The sequence below is a fragment of the Camelina sativa genome, chromosome 10 (assembly GCF_030686135.1).
Source record: "Camelina sativa cultivar CO46 ecotype springtype chromosome 10, ASM3068613v1".
Classification (NCBI taxonomy): Eukaryota; Viridiplantae; Streptophyta; class Magnoliopsida; order Brassicales; family Brassicaceae; genus Camelina; species Camelina sativa.
Genome location: NC_141889.1, coordinates 24,734,750 through 24,748,045, shown reverse-complemented (window position 1 = coordinate 24,748,045; position 13,296 = coordinate 24,734,750). Strand labels below are relative to the sequence as shown.

Below are 13,296 nucleotides of genomic sequence, written 5' to 3'. Positions count from 1 at the left end.
TCATTCTAACCCTAGTGAGTGACCAATATTTCTCTATAGCCATGTTTCTCACTTTCATAATATTTCTTCATCATCTTTAATTTTTGTTTTCACGAAAGCCAAAGTTTGTCTCCGCAATCGACAAAGATGAGATCTTTACCTTCTTCCTCTTCTTCTTCTTACCCACTCGTCGCTTTGAGCAATAGACTTGAAACCCTCTTTAGGAAAGCAGAACAGCTTTCGGTTCTGTGTCAAATTGAGGTCTGCGTTATCTATTATGGACCTCAAGGAGAACTTAAAACGTGGCCTCACGAGATAGAGAAAGTGAGAAACATGGCTATGAGGTACAGTCGGCTAAACGAATCCTTGAGAAGCAAAAAACGCGTTAATCTTTCTGAGTTCCTCAAGGACAAGGACAAGGGTTTGGAGAATCCGAACAAGAGGAGGAAGACGTCGTCTCCGAAGAAGAATGTGGATGTATTGAAGTATCCAATCTCTGATCACTACTCTCCCGACCAAATCCCCCAATTGATTCAGTCCTTGCAACTCAATATCTCTACATTCCAACGAAGGCTTCGATGTCTTGAGTCGCAAGAGAAACACAAACTACTCGATCATCATCATCAGAGTTTAGCATCATCCTCCTCTCTCACGACCCATTCTTTGAACCCTAGCCTGCATCAGAGTTTAGCATCATCGTCCTCTCTCACGACCCAATCTTTGAACCCTAGCCAGCAGTTCTCGCTATTTGTGTATAACCATGGAGACAATACTCTCTCTCAGATCCCAGTCTCTGCATCAAATCTCAACAATCAGGATTTCTCAGCGCTACTTCAAGGATCTCAGTTGAATAATGAACACAACATGTATTAATTTGCAAAAAACCTTATGTATTTTTTTTTTAGGAACATCTCCTCTTGTTAGCTCTGTAAGAATCTTATTATGTGTTGTTGTTGTTGTTGTTGTTGTTGTTGTTATCTTAAATTCAACCAATCTTGTCTAATATTTCCGAAATACTATACACATTTTTTTAGTCCTTTCTTGCTAAAAACTGTGATGCCTAATGAAGTTTTCATACATGTTTACTTTATTTATATGGGATTTTGCATAACGCATGACAAGTATCTAACAACATCCTCTGTTTTCAACTCTGTTTCAGTATACTGATCAACTTATGTTTATATAATCTACTACTAATAGTAACAATAACATATACAACTTATGCTGACTACTAGCTACTGTTTGCAAGCTTCACACTGATATAGAAGTGACTCTTTATACTGCTATTATGTCACATGATTCCTTCCCTTCCATTATGTCTGCAGCAGCTTCCCACTCCTCTTGACCTTTATCTCCTGATGGAACCATAAGTTTCCACACTTCTCTCGAGAAAACTAGCTTATCTCAAGATTTGATGAGAGCTATGTCTTTAACTTTGATGAGAGCAGACTACTTCAGACATCTAGTCTACCATATCTCTCCACCATCCCTAACAGTTAAATACATTCCGACAACTCAAGTTGAAGCAATCACCTCCTTCAGAGTCAATGGCGAAGTAGGTACAATTTTGTGAAGCTGTTTCTATCTTTTAGTATGAGTAAAATTGCAAAAACAGATGCATTATTTGTTTATTACCTTAATTGTTTTTATGATTAAGAACATTTTGTTTAGTATACTGTATGTTGTTTTTAGTATTCAGCAAAACAAATAAAGCTCAAATGTAATACCAAGCTTCACACTCTTAGTTTTCATAGATGTTTACTTCAAGAATCTCAGTTAAAGAATCCATATGTATTTGTTTAAGATTTCTTAAAGAATAGGAAGATATTGGTATAAGAATCTAATATGTTGTTGTTGGTCTATCTTAATTCAACCAAGCTTATGATCTTATCTATTTGTGACTTCTTTATACTCATAATCAGAACAAAGACTGAGAAATATACACCTCGTCAGTCCTTTTTGTGCTAAATATAAAACGGAGATTGAACTTTGAGACCTTTAGATTTAGGAGGAGAAGGAGTTTTAAAAATTGTGATGACAAAAGAATGAAAATTTCATAGATGTTTGCTATAATACTATGTATCGAACTTGTCAAATGAATACTATATACAGTATATAATATACTCCACCACAATCATGTTCTTAATTATTTTGGAATTCTATATTTGTATTATCATATCATGAAAATATCAAACCAAATCTCCCATTTTAAGAATAGCACAAGAGGATTAACGATAAAGTATAAGAGAAGACAAATTTAGTAGAACACAGTCCTTAACTTGATGAAGCTACATGAAGAAGACCTAAAAACATATATCTTCTGACTGACTATTTTCACTTGGAAGCTTCGGCTGACTCGTTTGTGTTGACTTGTAAAGGGCACTGAGATACATATGGTTTCAGCTGTAAAACCCAAAATAGATATTCATCAGCAGAGCAGCCGAATCACACGACAAGCTTAATGTAATTAAGTAAGCATTGCCACCCATTTCAGGTACTTAACATTTATCAGGATCAGTACCCCTAAGGAGCTTCCACCAATACAACTTGTAAGAAGTTTTCTCGAGGATAACACTAGTGTTTTGGTTCTCATGTTCAATTAGGATGCAGACAACATACTCTGGGCTACTTATTTTTCAGCAGAGCTAAATTAAACCCTAGGAAGCTTAATACATTAAGTAAGCATTCCCATTTCAGGTTTCCTAACACAAAAACTTACAACAAACAACAAGATTTATCAGGATCACAAACCTAGGGAGCTTCGACCAATAAGACTTGTAAGAAGATTTCTCACTAATGTTTAGTTCTCACGTTCATCAAGATGCAATCAACATAATGGAAGAATCAAAGACAGAAAAAAACAAAAGAGTTTAGAGGGTGTAATGACAAACCTTAAAGCCGGTGAGATCAGGGACTACGTAATTCGGCAATTTATCTTGCTGCACAATGTATCCTCCTGTAAAAAACCATGTCACAAAACTTAGAGAATGATAAAACGAAGTCTAGAAAACAAATGCAAAAAACTGTATATAATACTATCTACAATTCGGCTTAAGATACCATATTCTTCACGTGGAAAGCGACCAACTTAAACGCAATCATGAAAATTATAAATCTAGAAAGATTGAGTTTCGATCAGTCAAGCTACACCATGTCACAAAAATTAGAGAAAGGTAAAAAAACAAGTCTAGAAACAAATTCAAATGATGATCCAAAATGGAGTTAAAGTTGTTAGCTTTCCACCTAAAGAACCTAGCATCTAAAGCCAGTCATGCAAAATTCCTGAAACCTAGCTGATAACAGCTTAGCCTAAAGGTTGCATATATGATCAATCTAATCCAAAACAACTTGGTGATTAACACCAAGTAACAACACTCAATTATCAATGATCATCAATTGAGTTAAACCTGTTGGCTTTCCCACCTAAAGAATCTGGTATCTTAAGCCATGTATATTCCTACACTTAGGTGATAATAGCCTTGCCTTAGGTTGCATATATCTAAAACAACATCGAATTGTAAATGAGTTGATTCTCAACTGGAGCATGAAAACCAAATGTTCAAGTTGCACAGTGAGAGCTCTTTGAAAACACCATAGATACAAAATACTAGAAAAAGTTGGAACCTTTTCTGGTGTAGAATCAAGTCTAGAAACAAATTCAAATGATGATCAAAAGTTGCAGTTAAAGTTGTTGCCTTTCCGCCTAAAGAATCTAGTACCTAAAGCCAGCAATGTAAAAATCCTGAAACTTAGTTGATAACAGCTAAGCTAAAGTTGCATAAATGATCTAATTCAAAACAATTTGGTGATTAAGACCAAGTAACAACATTCAATGAATCAATGATCATTCAACTATGTGTTAAAGTTGTTGTTAGCTTTCCACCTAAAGAATCTGGTCTCTTAAGCCATGTATATATTCCTAAACTTAGGGTGATAATAATAGCCCTGCCTTAGGTTGCATATGTCTAATTCAAACCAACTGTTCTAAGTTGCATAGTAAGACCTCCTCTTTCAAAACAGGAGAGATACAAAAAAGACTAGTACAAAGTTGGAACCTTTTCTGGTGTGGAAACCATGGGGTTTGCAGTTTTTGCCCTTGTAGAAGTCTCGAGGAGCTCGTTTAGGGGAGAGTATATCAAGTGAAGAAGCTCTCTTCCTTCTGAATGATCTTCCAATCCCCATCAACAACCCTCCTATCGTCGTCATCCTCCAAATCTCTCAATCTCAAATCCGGCAAAATCGATAGAACTAGTCAAAAGAATAACAGATCTGTATCAAATCTTGAGAAGAGAAGAGAGGGAGTGAGTGAGTAAAATGAGCGCGACGACAGTTGAAACGATGACGTTTTTTTGGGTGGAATTTGGAAAATTGTTGTTTTTTAGGAAACTATGTGACCTCTAAATCAATGAAATGAAAAATATAGGGATCAGATTTGCAAATTAGATTTACGCACGTTTTTGCAACCATTTTTGTTTCAGTGTTTTCAGCTTCTTCTTCTTCTTCTTCACAGCTTCTTGATAATTTGAAAGGTTTTAAACCAAAATTAGACAATTTTTTAATCATTATTTTGTGTTGAGAAAGACGAATAGAGTCTAATCCAATCATGGGTATGTCGAAAAATCATCCCTTTTGATATTTTTCTGGTTCAACACTCATTTTGCTATATCTATTTCAGCAAATTTCAATCCTTTTCTTTCTTAATTGTTATCTGGGAGCTTCAATAACAGAACCCTAATGTCTATGCATGTAAATGAATCGGAGATTAGTAACATTTTGCTTTATTTTGTGACAATTACTGAATTTTGAAGGTTGAAACAAGTTCAAGTTTTGATTTTTTGTGAATGTTGTGATGCGCAGGTTGTGTAGTACCCAGAATTGAATTTGGTTGTTCAAGGTACACAAGTTTCAATCTTTTTCTGTATTGTAATTCACATTATTAGTAGGATTTAAGTTACTACTAATAGTTGAAGTGGTTGTTGTTCTTAAACAGTCATTGTCTTGAACAAAGCCTTACTCTTTCATGGAACTTAAGAGCATGGAATTTCGGAAGAGTGACCACAATCTCACATTTCCAGAAACTTCCTTACCCTTTGGTATCTTCTACTCGAAAACATTACAAGAACAGTTTGCTCTTGAAGAGATTTTTGGTTGGTGCTGGCACAGAGGAATCATCTTTATCAGAAGATTCATTTGATGATTCGATTTCTCGACCTCTCACTAGTGATGAGGTTAAGCTTTATCTTTCTTCTTTTTGTTATCCTAAGCATAATACTCTGATGATGAAGGAACTATGTGTTCTGTACCAATTAATAAAACTCTGCCTTTGGTTTTGCAGTTGAAGTCACTGCTCATTGATGCAGAGAGATCGAAACTTGTTAAAAAATTGAGTGAAGCTAATCAACAGAATCGTTTTCTCAAGCGCCAGGTGCTTGTGTTATATTTATATACTTACTTTTAGTACCTCTATCTGTTCATTGTTTGATTTGCATTCCCTTATAGATGATTTGAGTTGTTTGTTGACTACTTATGCCTTTTTGCAGCTTAAAACACAGGAGGATGAAATAACTAATATCAAAAGTGACCTTGCGATTATGGAGTTCGAAGTTCAGGCTTTGGTCAAACTGGCGGAAGAAGTAGCAAACCTTGGTATACCAGAAGGTTCTAGAAAAATCAGTGGAAAGTACATTCAGTCACACCTTCTCTCTCGTTTAGACGGTTTCTTCTCTTCCTCTCTTGGTTTCATCGTTATTTACGTTCTCGTCAAATCCCTCTGTAATGTATACTAATTTTTGCCTTTTCTCCCAATAAAGCTGTTCAAAAAAAGTTGAAGGAACAAATAAAAGATGTCGAGGCTGCACAAACAAAGGAGGTTCATGTGTTCTGGATTGGCATGGCTGAGGTAGGCTAATAATATCCACATTCTGAGATGTTGTTACAATATATTGATGCGTAACATTCTAAAGTTTAATATCGACTTCACTTACTGATAATCTTCACATAAGAGTGTACAAGTAATGGGATCGTTCGATGGATGGAGCCAACGTGAGGATCTATCGCCTGAGTACTCAGCTTTATTCACCAAATTCTCCACCACATTATACCTTCGTCCTGGGCGGTACCATTTCTTATACTCATACTTTTGCATTCACCATCAATTTATTCATGTTTGAAACTATACAACTCTTTCAATCTCTTGTGAAATTCTTGAAATTAAAGGTACGAAATAAAGTTCTTAGTGGATGGAGAATGGCAGATCTCACCTGAGTTTCCTACTTCGGGAGAAGGGATGATGGAGAACAATGTCTTAGTGGTGGAATAGCTACTCATCTTTCTGCATCACACATTTAGGTAATACACCATTAAACATATTCAGACCGGTGTGGATGAGACTCTAGACATATAAACTATAAGTTTCTTGGAGGGTTTTGCCTTTTGCTAATTTTTTATGCTCGAATAGAGCCTGCTGTTGGATACAAGGAATAGTATAACTGTATAAATAGGTGGGAGGAAGAACATATTAGGTGTCTATAGATCATTAACTATTCGTCATTTTCTTCTAGTTTGTTTGTGGTTAGTCAAGAAGTATTGTTCTTCGTGGTTCTCATCTCTTTTGAGTAATACAAAGTTATCGGTTTTCCTGAACCTATCAGCTCCATACAGGAGTCATTTCAAATGACTCATTAGGCTTTCTTGTCTTTTGTTCACTCAAAAGCGTTCTCATGGATATTTACATCTCTCAATTATTATCTTGGTTTTGATTCTTTGACATTAGCTTTGAATCCAGAGAATAAGAAAGATAGGTTCCTTGGATATCAGTAAATTTTTGTTTTGGGTGAAAGAGCTATTGGTAAAAAATGAGTTTGAAGCTTTGAGACTCCACCACCAATGATATTTCCTTGAATTCAGATTTGAAAGCTTGCAGATGCTAGTCTTAAAACATTCCAAATCCTATTCTAGTACCAGAAGAATTGACCCAATGCAATAAACCAAATATGAGTGAGTGAGTGAGTCAATGCAATAAACCAAAAATGAGTGAGTGAGTGAGTGAGTGTTCGCTCCATTTTCATAATTGAAGAATAAGAGACTAGTCAAGAGACATTACAAGCAACTAGGATATAACCTGGTTTTTGTTTACCATTTTGAAATTAACCAATTTGATTCAATTGTGGACCAAATCAACCCCTAGTGAAACCAATAAATTCATCACATGTAATAGCCACAATTTGAGACACTGTATGAGTTTTACTTACAATTACATAAGGCCAAAATTTGTATATTATTATTACTCCAATGTACAAATTTGTCAATATGTCAACAAGGGAAGAGGCAAAAGGAGGGATCTAAATGTAACCTTCTATTCACAAAGTTAATCTTGGTCAACTTATTACGACACCAAACCAAATGATCCCTAGTCAATTTGGACATATTCAAGACCCTTGTCACAAGTTTCATGTCCACTTGTGAGAAGAAGTAAAGCACATGATCTTCTGCTGAATCTTCTTCCTTGTGCTTTTGGAATCTTCTTATAATACATCTCTCACTCTTCAACACATCTTTCAACCTTTTCTCCTTCTGCAACCAACCACATCAATCACACAAACCATAACAACCGGTTCTTAAACTTTGTTTTATGAGGGAAAAAAAAAAACACTTACATTTTGAAGTTGTGATTTAACCTCGGCAAACATCTCTAGATCTTCCGAGTCTTCTTCATGATCCGGTTCTATCTGTGATTTGGTCTGCGATTTCTGATCATGAATCGAGCTAGAAAGCTTATCACACCGTACATATCGCCAGAACAATCGAATTGTTTCCTCCATGATTTCCACTAGTTGATCGCTTTTAATCGCACCGTCTTCATTTTCCTCGTAATCTCTTCTTCTTCCATTCTTTTTGTCCTTGTTTCCATCTTCTGTTAACACAATCAAATGTTCTTCTCATCAGTCACATACATCTCTAAACCAAGCAAAGTACATATATAATCAAGAAGTTATTTGATAACGTAAATAAGAGGCAATATTTCAAGAATCAGTTAGCAACTCCTGAATCGGATTAAGGATTTAGTATGATTCGGTTTAAGGGTTCTTACCTCGAATAACCGGGACCTGAAGGAGATTACGAAGACCACAACGTCTCTTGATGTAATGTTGCACTCTAGGCTCTTCAAAGGGCTCGTTTTCAAGAAATCTATGGAGTAAAACCTGAAACTGTTGAAACTCTCCAGCGACTTCGTTGTACCGACGAGATCCGTACACATCAGATTCTAGTAATTCAATGGCCTTTTCATATTGCCAGTGAAGTATTTCCCATGACAAACACATGTGACCAACGTATACGTTCTCTAATTCCCCCTGAATATCTTTTATGAATTGAACCATTGGTTCAGTTTCAGATTTCTTTGGTTTCCATAACCGAATGTTAACCGAGAAAACCGATGAAAAAGACGACTGGGAAGGAGAGGATCCAACGGCCGAGGTTGCTTGTTGAGGGATCTTTGATTGAAGAAGCCCTTCAAGAACAATATGACCAAAACAATACACAAAAAATGTTAGTTTAAACCGTATCAACTCAAGAAAATTGTACAATAGAAGATAATCAAACAAAACTTCATCGTATATTGTATACTTTTCATTTGTTATTTTTAGAGTTAAATTAAATAATGATAAAAATAATAAGTTGGGAGTAAATTAATACTATGAGAAAGGTAGGTTGGCACTAGCAAACTAAGTTAGTGGTAGAGTGGGAAAAATTAGGTAAAGGAGTGCCATAAGAGAGCAATGCAATAAAGAAGAAACATAAAAGCTAACATTGAAGCTAACCTCAAAAAACTAAACCCATTTGGTGAGATAGGCCACTAAAGATATGCATGTGTGTGCATTGTCTTTAAAAAACAGAGAAAACAAAAAAACTTTGATATTCGAGTATGACGCACTAGTCTGGTTTGATAAAATGAGTGTGAACAAATTAAAAAATGACTAAAAACTTTCTAATTTCTTCTCTGACATTAGATGATTTTATTCGTCACTGTTCCCTAACAAATTTATTCCATATTCTTCATGAACTAATTTTAAAAATCTAAACACACATCATCCAAGAAAACATTTACTACAAAACAAAACTAGTAAGAAACTCATAAAGACAATTAAATATACTAATGGTCAGCTTTTAGGTTTGGTGTAATGTTCACTTCAAAAACGCTAATTAGAAAGAAAAAAAAAATCAAATTCTCTAAACCCTATTATGTGTAGATTTCGTGGGACCTTTTCTTTTCTAACTTATAAAACACTACAAAATTAAAAAATTTGCTATGGTTGAAAATTAAAAAAAAAAAAACAATAAAGGCTAAGTTATTTGACCAAAACTAATTAAAAAAAGTAAAGAGTGAATTAAGAGAGAACTAACCGAGAGTATAAGACTTTTGAAAACTCAAGATATCGAGTTTTCGCATTCGTTCTCTGTAACTTCTATGGAACTTATGAACTTCACCAATGGTATCAACGTGTGTAAACTTCTTCTCTTCTTCGATCCTCCATGGCTTTAAACCTTCCATGATCTTAGGACATTCATCATCATCATCTTCTTCATCTTCACGAATTGTCGGAAGCCCACCTATTGCTTTGACTTTCTTCATCTCCATCTTAAGTTGCTCAATCAAATCTTGATGCTCCCATAAACTCTCAAACCCATCTGTATCTTCATCTTCTTCCTCTGAACCAGAACCAGAATTGTCTTTTTTACGGTTTTGCTCTTCCTCCGGAAAGTCTGAATCTGATAAAAACCCATCTTCGTCGTTGCTTGTGAATGTCTGACTCGAATCAACAAAATCAGAATCCGATTCCAAAAAGTCATCCTCTGTTAAAAATCTGATCTTTTTATCCTCGACGGATGAAACAGAGCAATCCTCTGTTTTCCTATTCTCCTCGCCGTGAAAAACAGAGGGTTTTTTCTTCTCGCCGTGAAAAATAATGTAATCTTCTGTTTTTACACTCCCCTCGCCGTCAAAAACGGAGGATTTTTTCTTCTCGCCGTGAAAATCAGAGTAATCCTCTGTTTCTATTCTCTCCTCGCCGTGAAAAACAGAGTGATCCTCTGTTTGTGATCTCTCTTTCAAACAGTCTTCAACCCTAAAAGTCGCCGCCTTTGGGTTTTCCAAAACAAAAGTGAGATTTTTCGCCGACGCTGGCTCGTATATTCTGGCCGCCGCCGTAAAAATCACCGGAGAAGAGGAAGAAGAAGAAGAAGAACAAAAAACACTTTCCTCGCTCTCCCTCTCCACACCGGAATCATCAGTTAACGATCTGTAACCTTCTCTACTCAACCTCTCGAACGTTTCCGTCTGAAACGCGAATTTAAAAACCAGTTTCGGCGATCCACTAATCTCTTCTTCTTCTTCTTCATCGATTCCAGAATTTTCTAATTCGATCACCATCTTCACTTGTTGGGAAAAAAATCGAGTCTTTGATGTGTCGGTTTCAACAATTGAACCTCTTCGAACACTACTGTGTTTATATATTTAAAGAAAAGTAAAAAAAAAAAAAAAAAACTTTTTTTTTATATTTACGCGTATTTTATTTTATTAACGCGTATTTTATTTTATTAACGCGTAAAGACATAATTTAATTGAAGAAAAAAAAAAGTATCATAAAAATGGAAAATTAAAATAAAGTACCTGGAGGAGAAGAAGAAGATGAAGTAGATTGAGGAGGAAAGAGAGAACGAAACGAGCATGATATGATGTGAGATCAAATTTCTGAAACGTAAAAATGGAATTGATGAGAATTTTCCTAAGAGAAGAAGAAGACATAAAAATGGATTAGTGTTTTGATGACAAGTCGTTGTTATGTCGGTGAAAATTTTGTTTGTTTTTTTCAATGGGGAGACTAATTTATCTAGTTTACTCATGCAGAAGAAAGTGTAAATTTGCAGATAAAGAGACTTTTTACCTAAAGAAACCAAAAGAAACGTTTGTGAATATCGAAAGGATGATGATGATGACGATGTTGATGATGCATGAATAATAGTAATAGATTTTGAAGTGAGAACTAACAACAGATTGAGAAATTGAAGGGAAAGGAACAAGTGAGCGACTTGTAACTGTCAAATTAAAATACAAAATACAAAATCTAAAGTGTGGTGTTCTTTGAGCTAATCTTATGGTTGCTTTGAATTGAACCATGGATTTCTCCACTCTGTTATTGGATGCCACATACCCATCTATCACTAACATTACACTCTCTTTTTTTCTTTTCATAAAATTTTACTTTAAAATTTGTCGTAACTCAGATTTTTATTTTATGATTCAAAAAAGAATTATAGTATATGAATCACACGTTTGACTTTTTTGGTATTTGTTGCGACCCTTTTGTATATCTATACTATTAAATGATGAAACTTAGGACTCATTCATGTTATTACGTCAAGATGATCTCGCCGTGAGCCACCTCTCGCCGTGAAACCTAGTCGGCGGAATATATTTTCTGATTTGATAGAAAAAAGAGGTAGCCTTGGTTTATAAATAACCTTGATGTGAGTTTGTTGAGGTATTTTCTTAGGTTGAGTGTGAAGAGAACAATATTCTAGGCTTCGGTTAGCCTTTTAAACTCATGTGCACCACTATGGTCAATGCCGGTCAATAGGGTTGATTCCGATATTGAACGGATCTTCTTCACTGGTGCTCTATTATTAAATACAGTATAATAGTGGTGTTTGAGATGTTGGGTTTAGTTGTGCTCCGGTTTACTAAACCAAGCAAATCAACTCAGTTTAACCAAGTCAAAGTCAACAATTTTAACATCTTTGAACCGGTTTTGATTTATTAAACTAATCTTTTTTTTTGGTCAACTGATTTTGTTTATATTATATATCGAATGTCCAAGGCAAAGAGAGTAATATACAAGATTGAGCTAACAGAAACTCTTGATATACAGATCAGTAGAAAGAAGGCGAAAACTACAACCATTTCATTCTATACCCTACTCTACAAAAGTTTTGCCCCAAAAAACCGATCTCCAAGATCCATCTTAGCCAAAAGAGGACAAAGTTTCCTCCTCAAAAACTGTCATCATCCAGAGAGGATAAGAGACTGCAACATATGATTGTACTCTTAATTCTCGGGTAACACTTTGAGCAATGAAACCAGCTCCTCTATTGTCTTTTTCTGCTTCAAACTCCACAGCCCAACCACTAATACACCTTAGAACCTTCAATAATTCCATTGCTTGAAATTTGAAAGAAGGCCACGCTTTTGGCCTATTCAACACTCCAACTATGGTTTTATCTTGAATGGCGAAAACTACATTTGATAGTCTGTGACTAAACATACTTTCCATCGCCCATAGCGTAACTTTTAGGACCCCTTCCTCCTTGTTTCTGAGGTTAGAGAAACATCTCCTGCTGTGTAACAAAACCTCACCTCTATCATTTCTAACCACCCAAGCTCCACCAGCCATAGCATTCCTCTTAGACCAAGAGAAACCCACATTACATTTTAGCCAACTCTCAGGAGGAAGCGACCAGTGGCCTGAAAGAACCAATCCCTCACGATCAGCAGAGCTTTGAATGAAGTGGTTATTACCCGATCGAGCTCCTGAATCGGTTTCCACCTCTTGAGCCTGAAACCATTCATCAACATCTTCATATATTTTTTCCTTTGAAGCCATCGGTGAAAACAAATTTCCTTCAAAGCAGAGAGAATTTCTATTCTTCCAAATTCGCCAAACTATCCAAGGAAAACTGTTTCTTACAACCGCAGGCCAGTCAGAATTTTTCCGGTTGTGTAATAAGTGATACACATTTGAAAAAATTGATCCAGCATGAAAACCATCCTCAGGAGAAGGATATTCAGATAAAGCCCATACCTGTCTAGCATAAGGACAAGTGAATAGAATGTGGTTGATAGTCTCTCCTTCTTCCCCACACACTTGGCACCTCTCATCGCCTACCATTCCCCTTTTACTAAGAGCACTCGCAACCGGTAGAGCACCGCTTAAAGCTTTCCATAAGAAGATCTTTATTTTAGGATCAGTTTGAATGCTCCATATCTCTGCTTTTAGGAAATTTAGGGATGGCTGAGTTTCTGACTCCATCCTCACTTGAGATTTAGAGGATTGAGCTGCAAACCAATAACCCGATTTTACCGTATACTCTCCACTTTTGTTATATTTCTAAACCTGGTAATCCTTGTGCTCTCTGATAGGCTTGAAGTTTTTAATTCTGATTACATCCTGGGGAAAGAAATGCTCCTCCAAAATATCAGGATCCCAATCTCCTGAGATTGGATCTATCAAGTCTTTAACTTTCAAGCCAACATTAAACAGG

The 13,296-nt window shown here is 35.8% G+C and overlaps 4 protein-coding genes and 1 pseudogene across 6 annotated transcripts; 2 read left to right on the top strand and 3 right to left on the bottom strand.

Moving 5' to 3' along the window:
- Nucleotides 1–104: 104 nt before the first annotated feature.
- LOC147937306 (agamous-like MADS-box protein AGL75 pseudogene) lies at nt 105–852 on the top strand (annotated as a pseudogene).
- A 1,273-nt stretch (nt 853–2,125) lies between these two features.
- On the bottom strand, nt 2,126–4,349 carry LOC104719600 (uncharacterized). Its single transcript, XM_010437547.3, has 3 exons — nt 4,035–4,349; nt 2,871–2,935; nt 2,126–2,382 (listed from the first exon to the last, which is right to left on the bottom strand). The coding sequence occupies exons 1-3, from the start codon at nt 4,183–4,185 to the stop codon at nt 2,314–2,316; spliced, it is 285 nt and encodes a 94-aa protein (XP_010435849.2). The 5' UTR covers nt 4,186–4,349; the 3' UTR covers nt 2,126–2,313.
- A 58-nt stretch (nt 4,350–4,407) lies between these two features.
- Nucleotides 4,408–6,621, top strand: LOC104719599 (protein PTST, chloroplastic). 2 transcript variants are annotated; one of them, XR_015568472.1, is made up of 8 exons: nt 4,408–4,586; nt 4,837–4,873; nt 4,970–5,207; nt 5,315–5,404; nt 5,520–5,694; nt 5,790–5,878; nt 5,992–6,094; nt 6,196–6,621. XR_015568472.1 is itself a non-coding variant. In XM_010437546.3 (8 exons), exons 1-8 carry the CDS (start codon nt 4,583–4,585, stop codon nt 6,296–6,298), a joined length of 849 nt encoding a protein of 282 aa, XP_010435848.2. In that variant the 5' UTR covers nt 4,408–4,582; the 3' UTR covers nt 6,299–6,621. The 2 variants fall into 2 exon arrangements, 1 of the variants encoding a protein (XP_010435848.2); XM_010437546.3 differs by having other exon boundaries at nt 5,982–6,094.
- A 617-nt stretch (nt 6,622–7,238) lies between these two features.
- Nucleotides 7,239–11,108, bottom strand: LOC104732873 (uncharacterized). Of its 2 annotated transcripts, none has more exons than XM_087469183.1 (6): nt 10,923–11,108; nt 10,649–10,729; nt 9,382–10,475; nt 8,069–8,488; nt 7,635–7,891; nt 7,239–7,551 (listed from the first exon to the last, which is right to left on the bottom strand). In XM_087469183.1, the coding sequence occupies exons 2-6, from the start codon at nt 10,705–10,707 to the stop codon at nt 7,291–7,293; spliced, it is 2,091 nt and encodes a 696-aa protein (XP_087325309.1). In that variant the 5' UTR covers nt 10,708–10,729; nt 10,923–11,108; the 3' UTR covers nt 7,239–7,290. The 2 variants fall into 2 exon arrangements, with proteins under 2 accessions (XP_087325309.1, XP_087325308.1); XM_087469182.1 differs by having other exon boundaries at nt 9,382–10,478; nt 10,923–11,050.
- Nucleotides 11,109–11,999: 891 nt separating this feature from the next.
- On the bottom strand, nt 12,000–13,064 carry LOC147937305 (uncharacterized). Its single transcript, XM_087468738.1, has one exon. It carries the CDS (start codon nt 13,062–13,064, stop codon nt 12,000–12,002), a length of 1,065 nt encoding a protein of 354 aa, XP_087324864.1.
- Between the last annotated feature and the right edge of the window lie 232 nt (nt 13,065–13,296).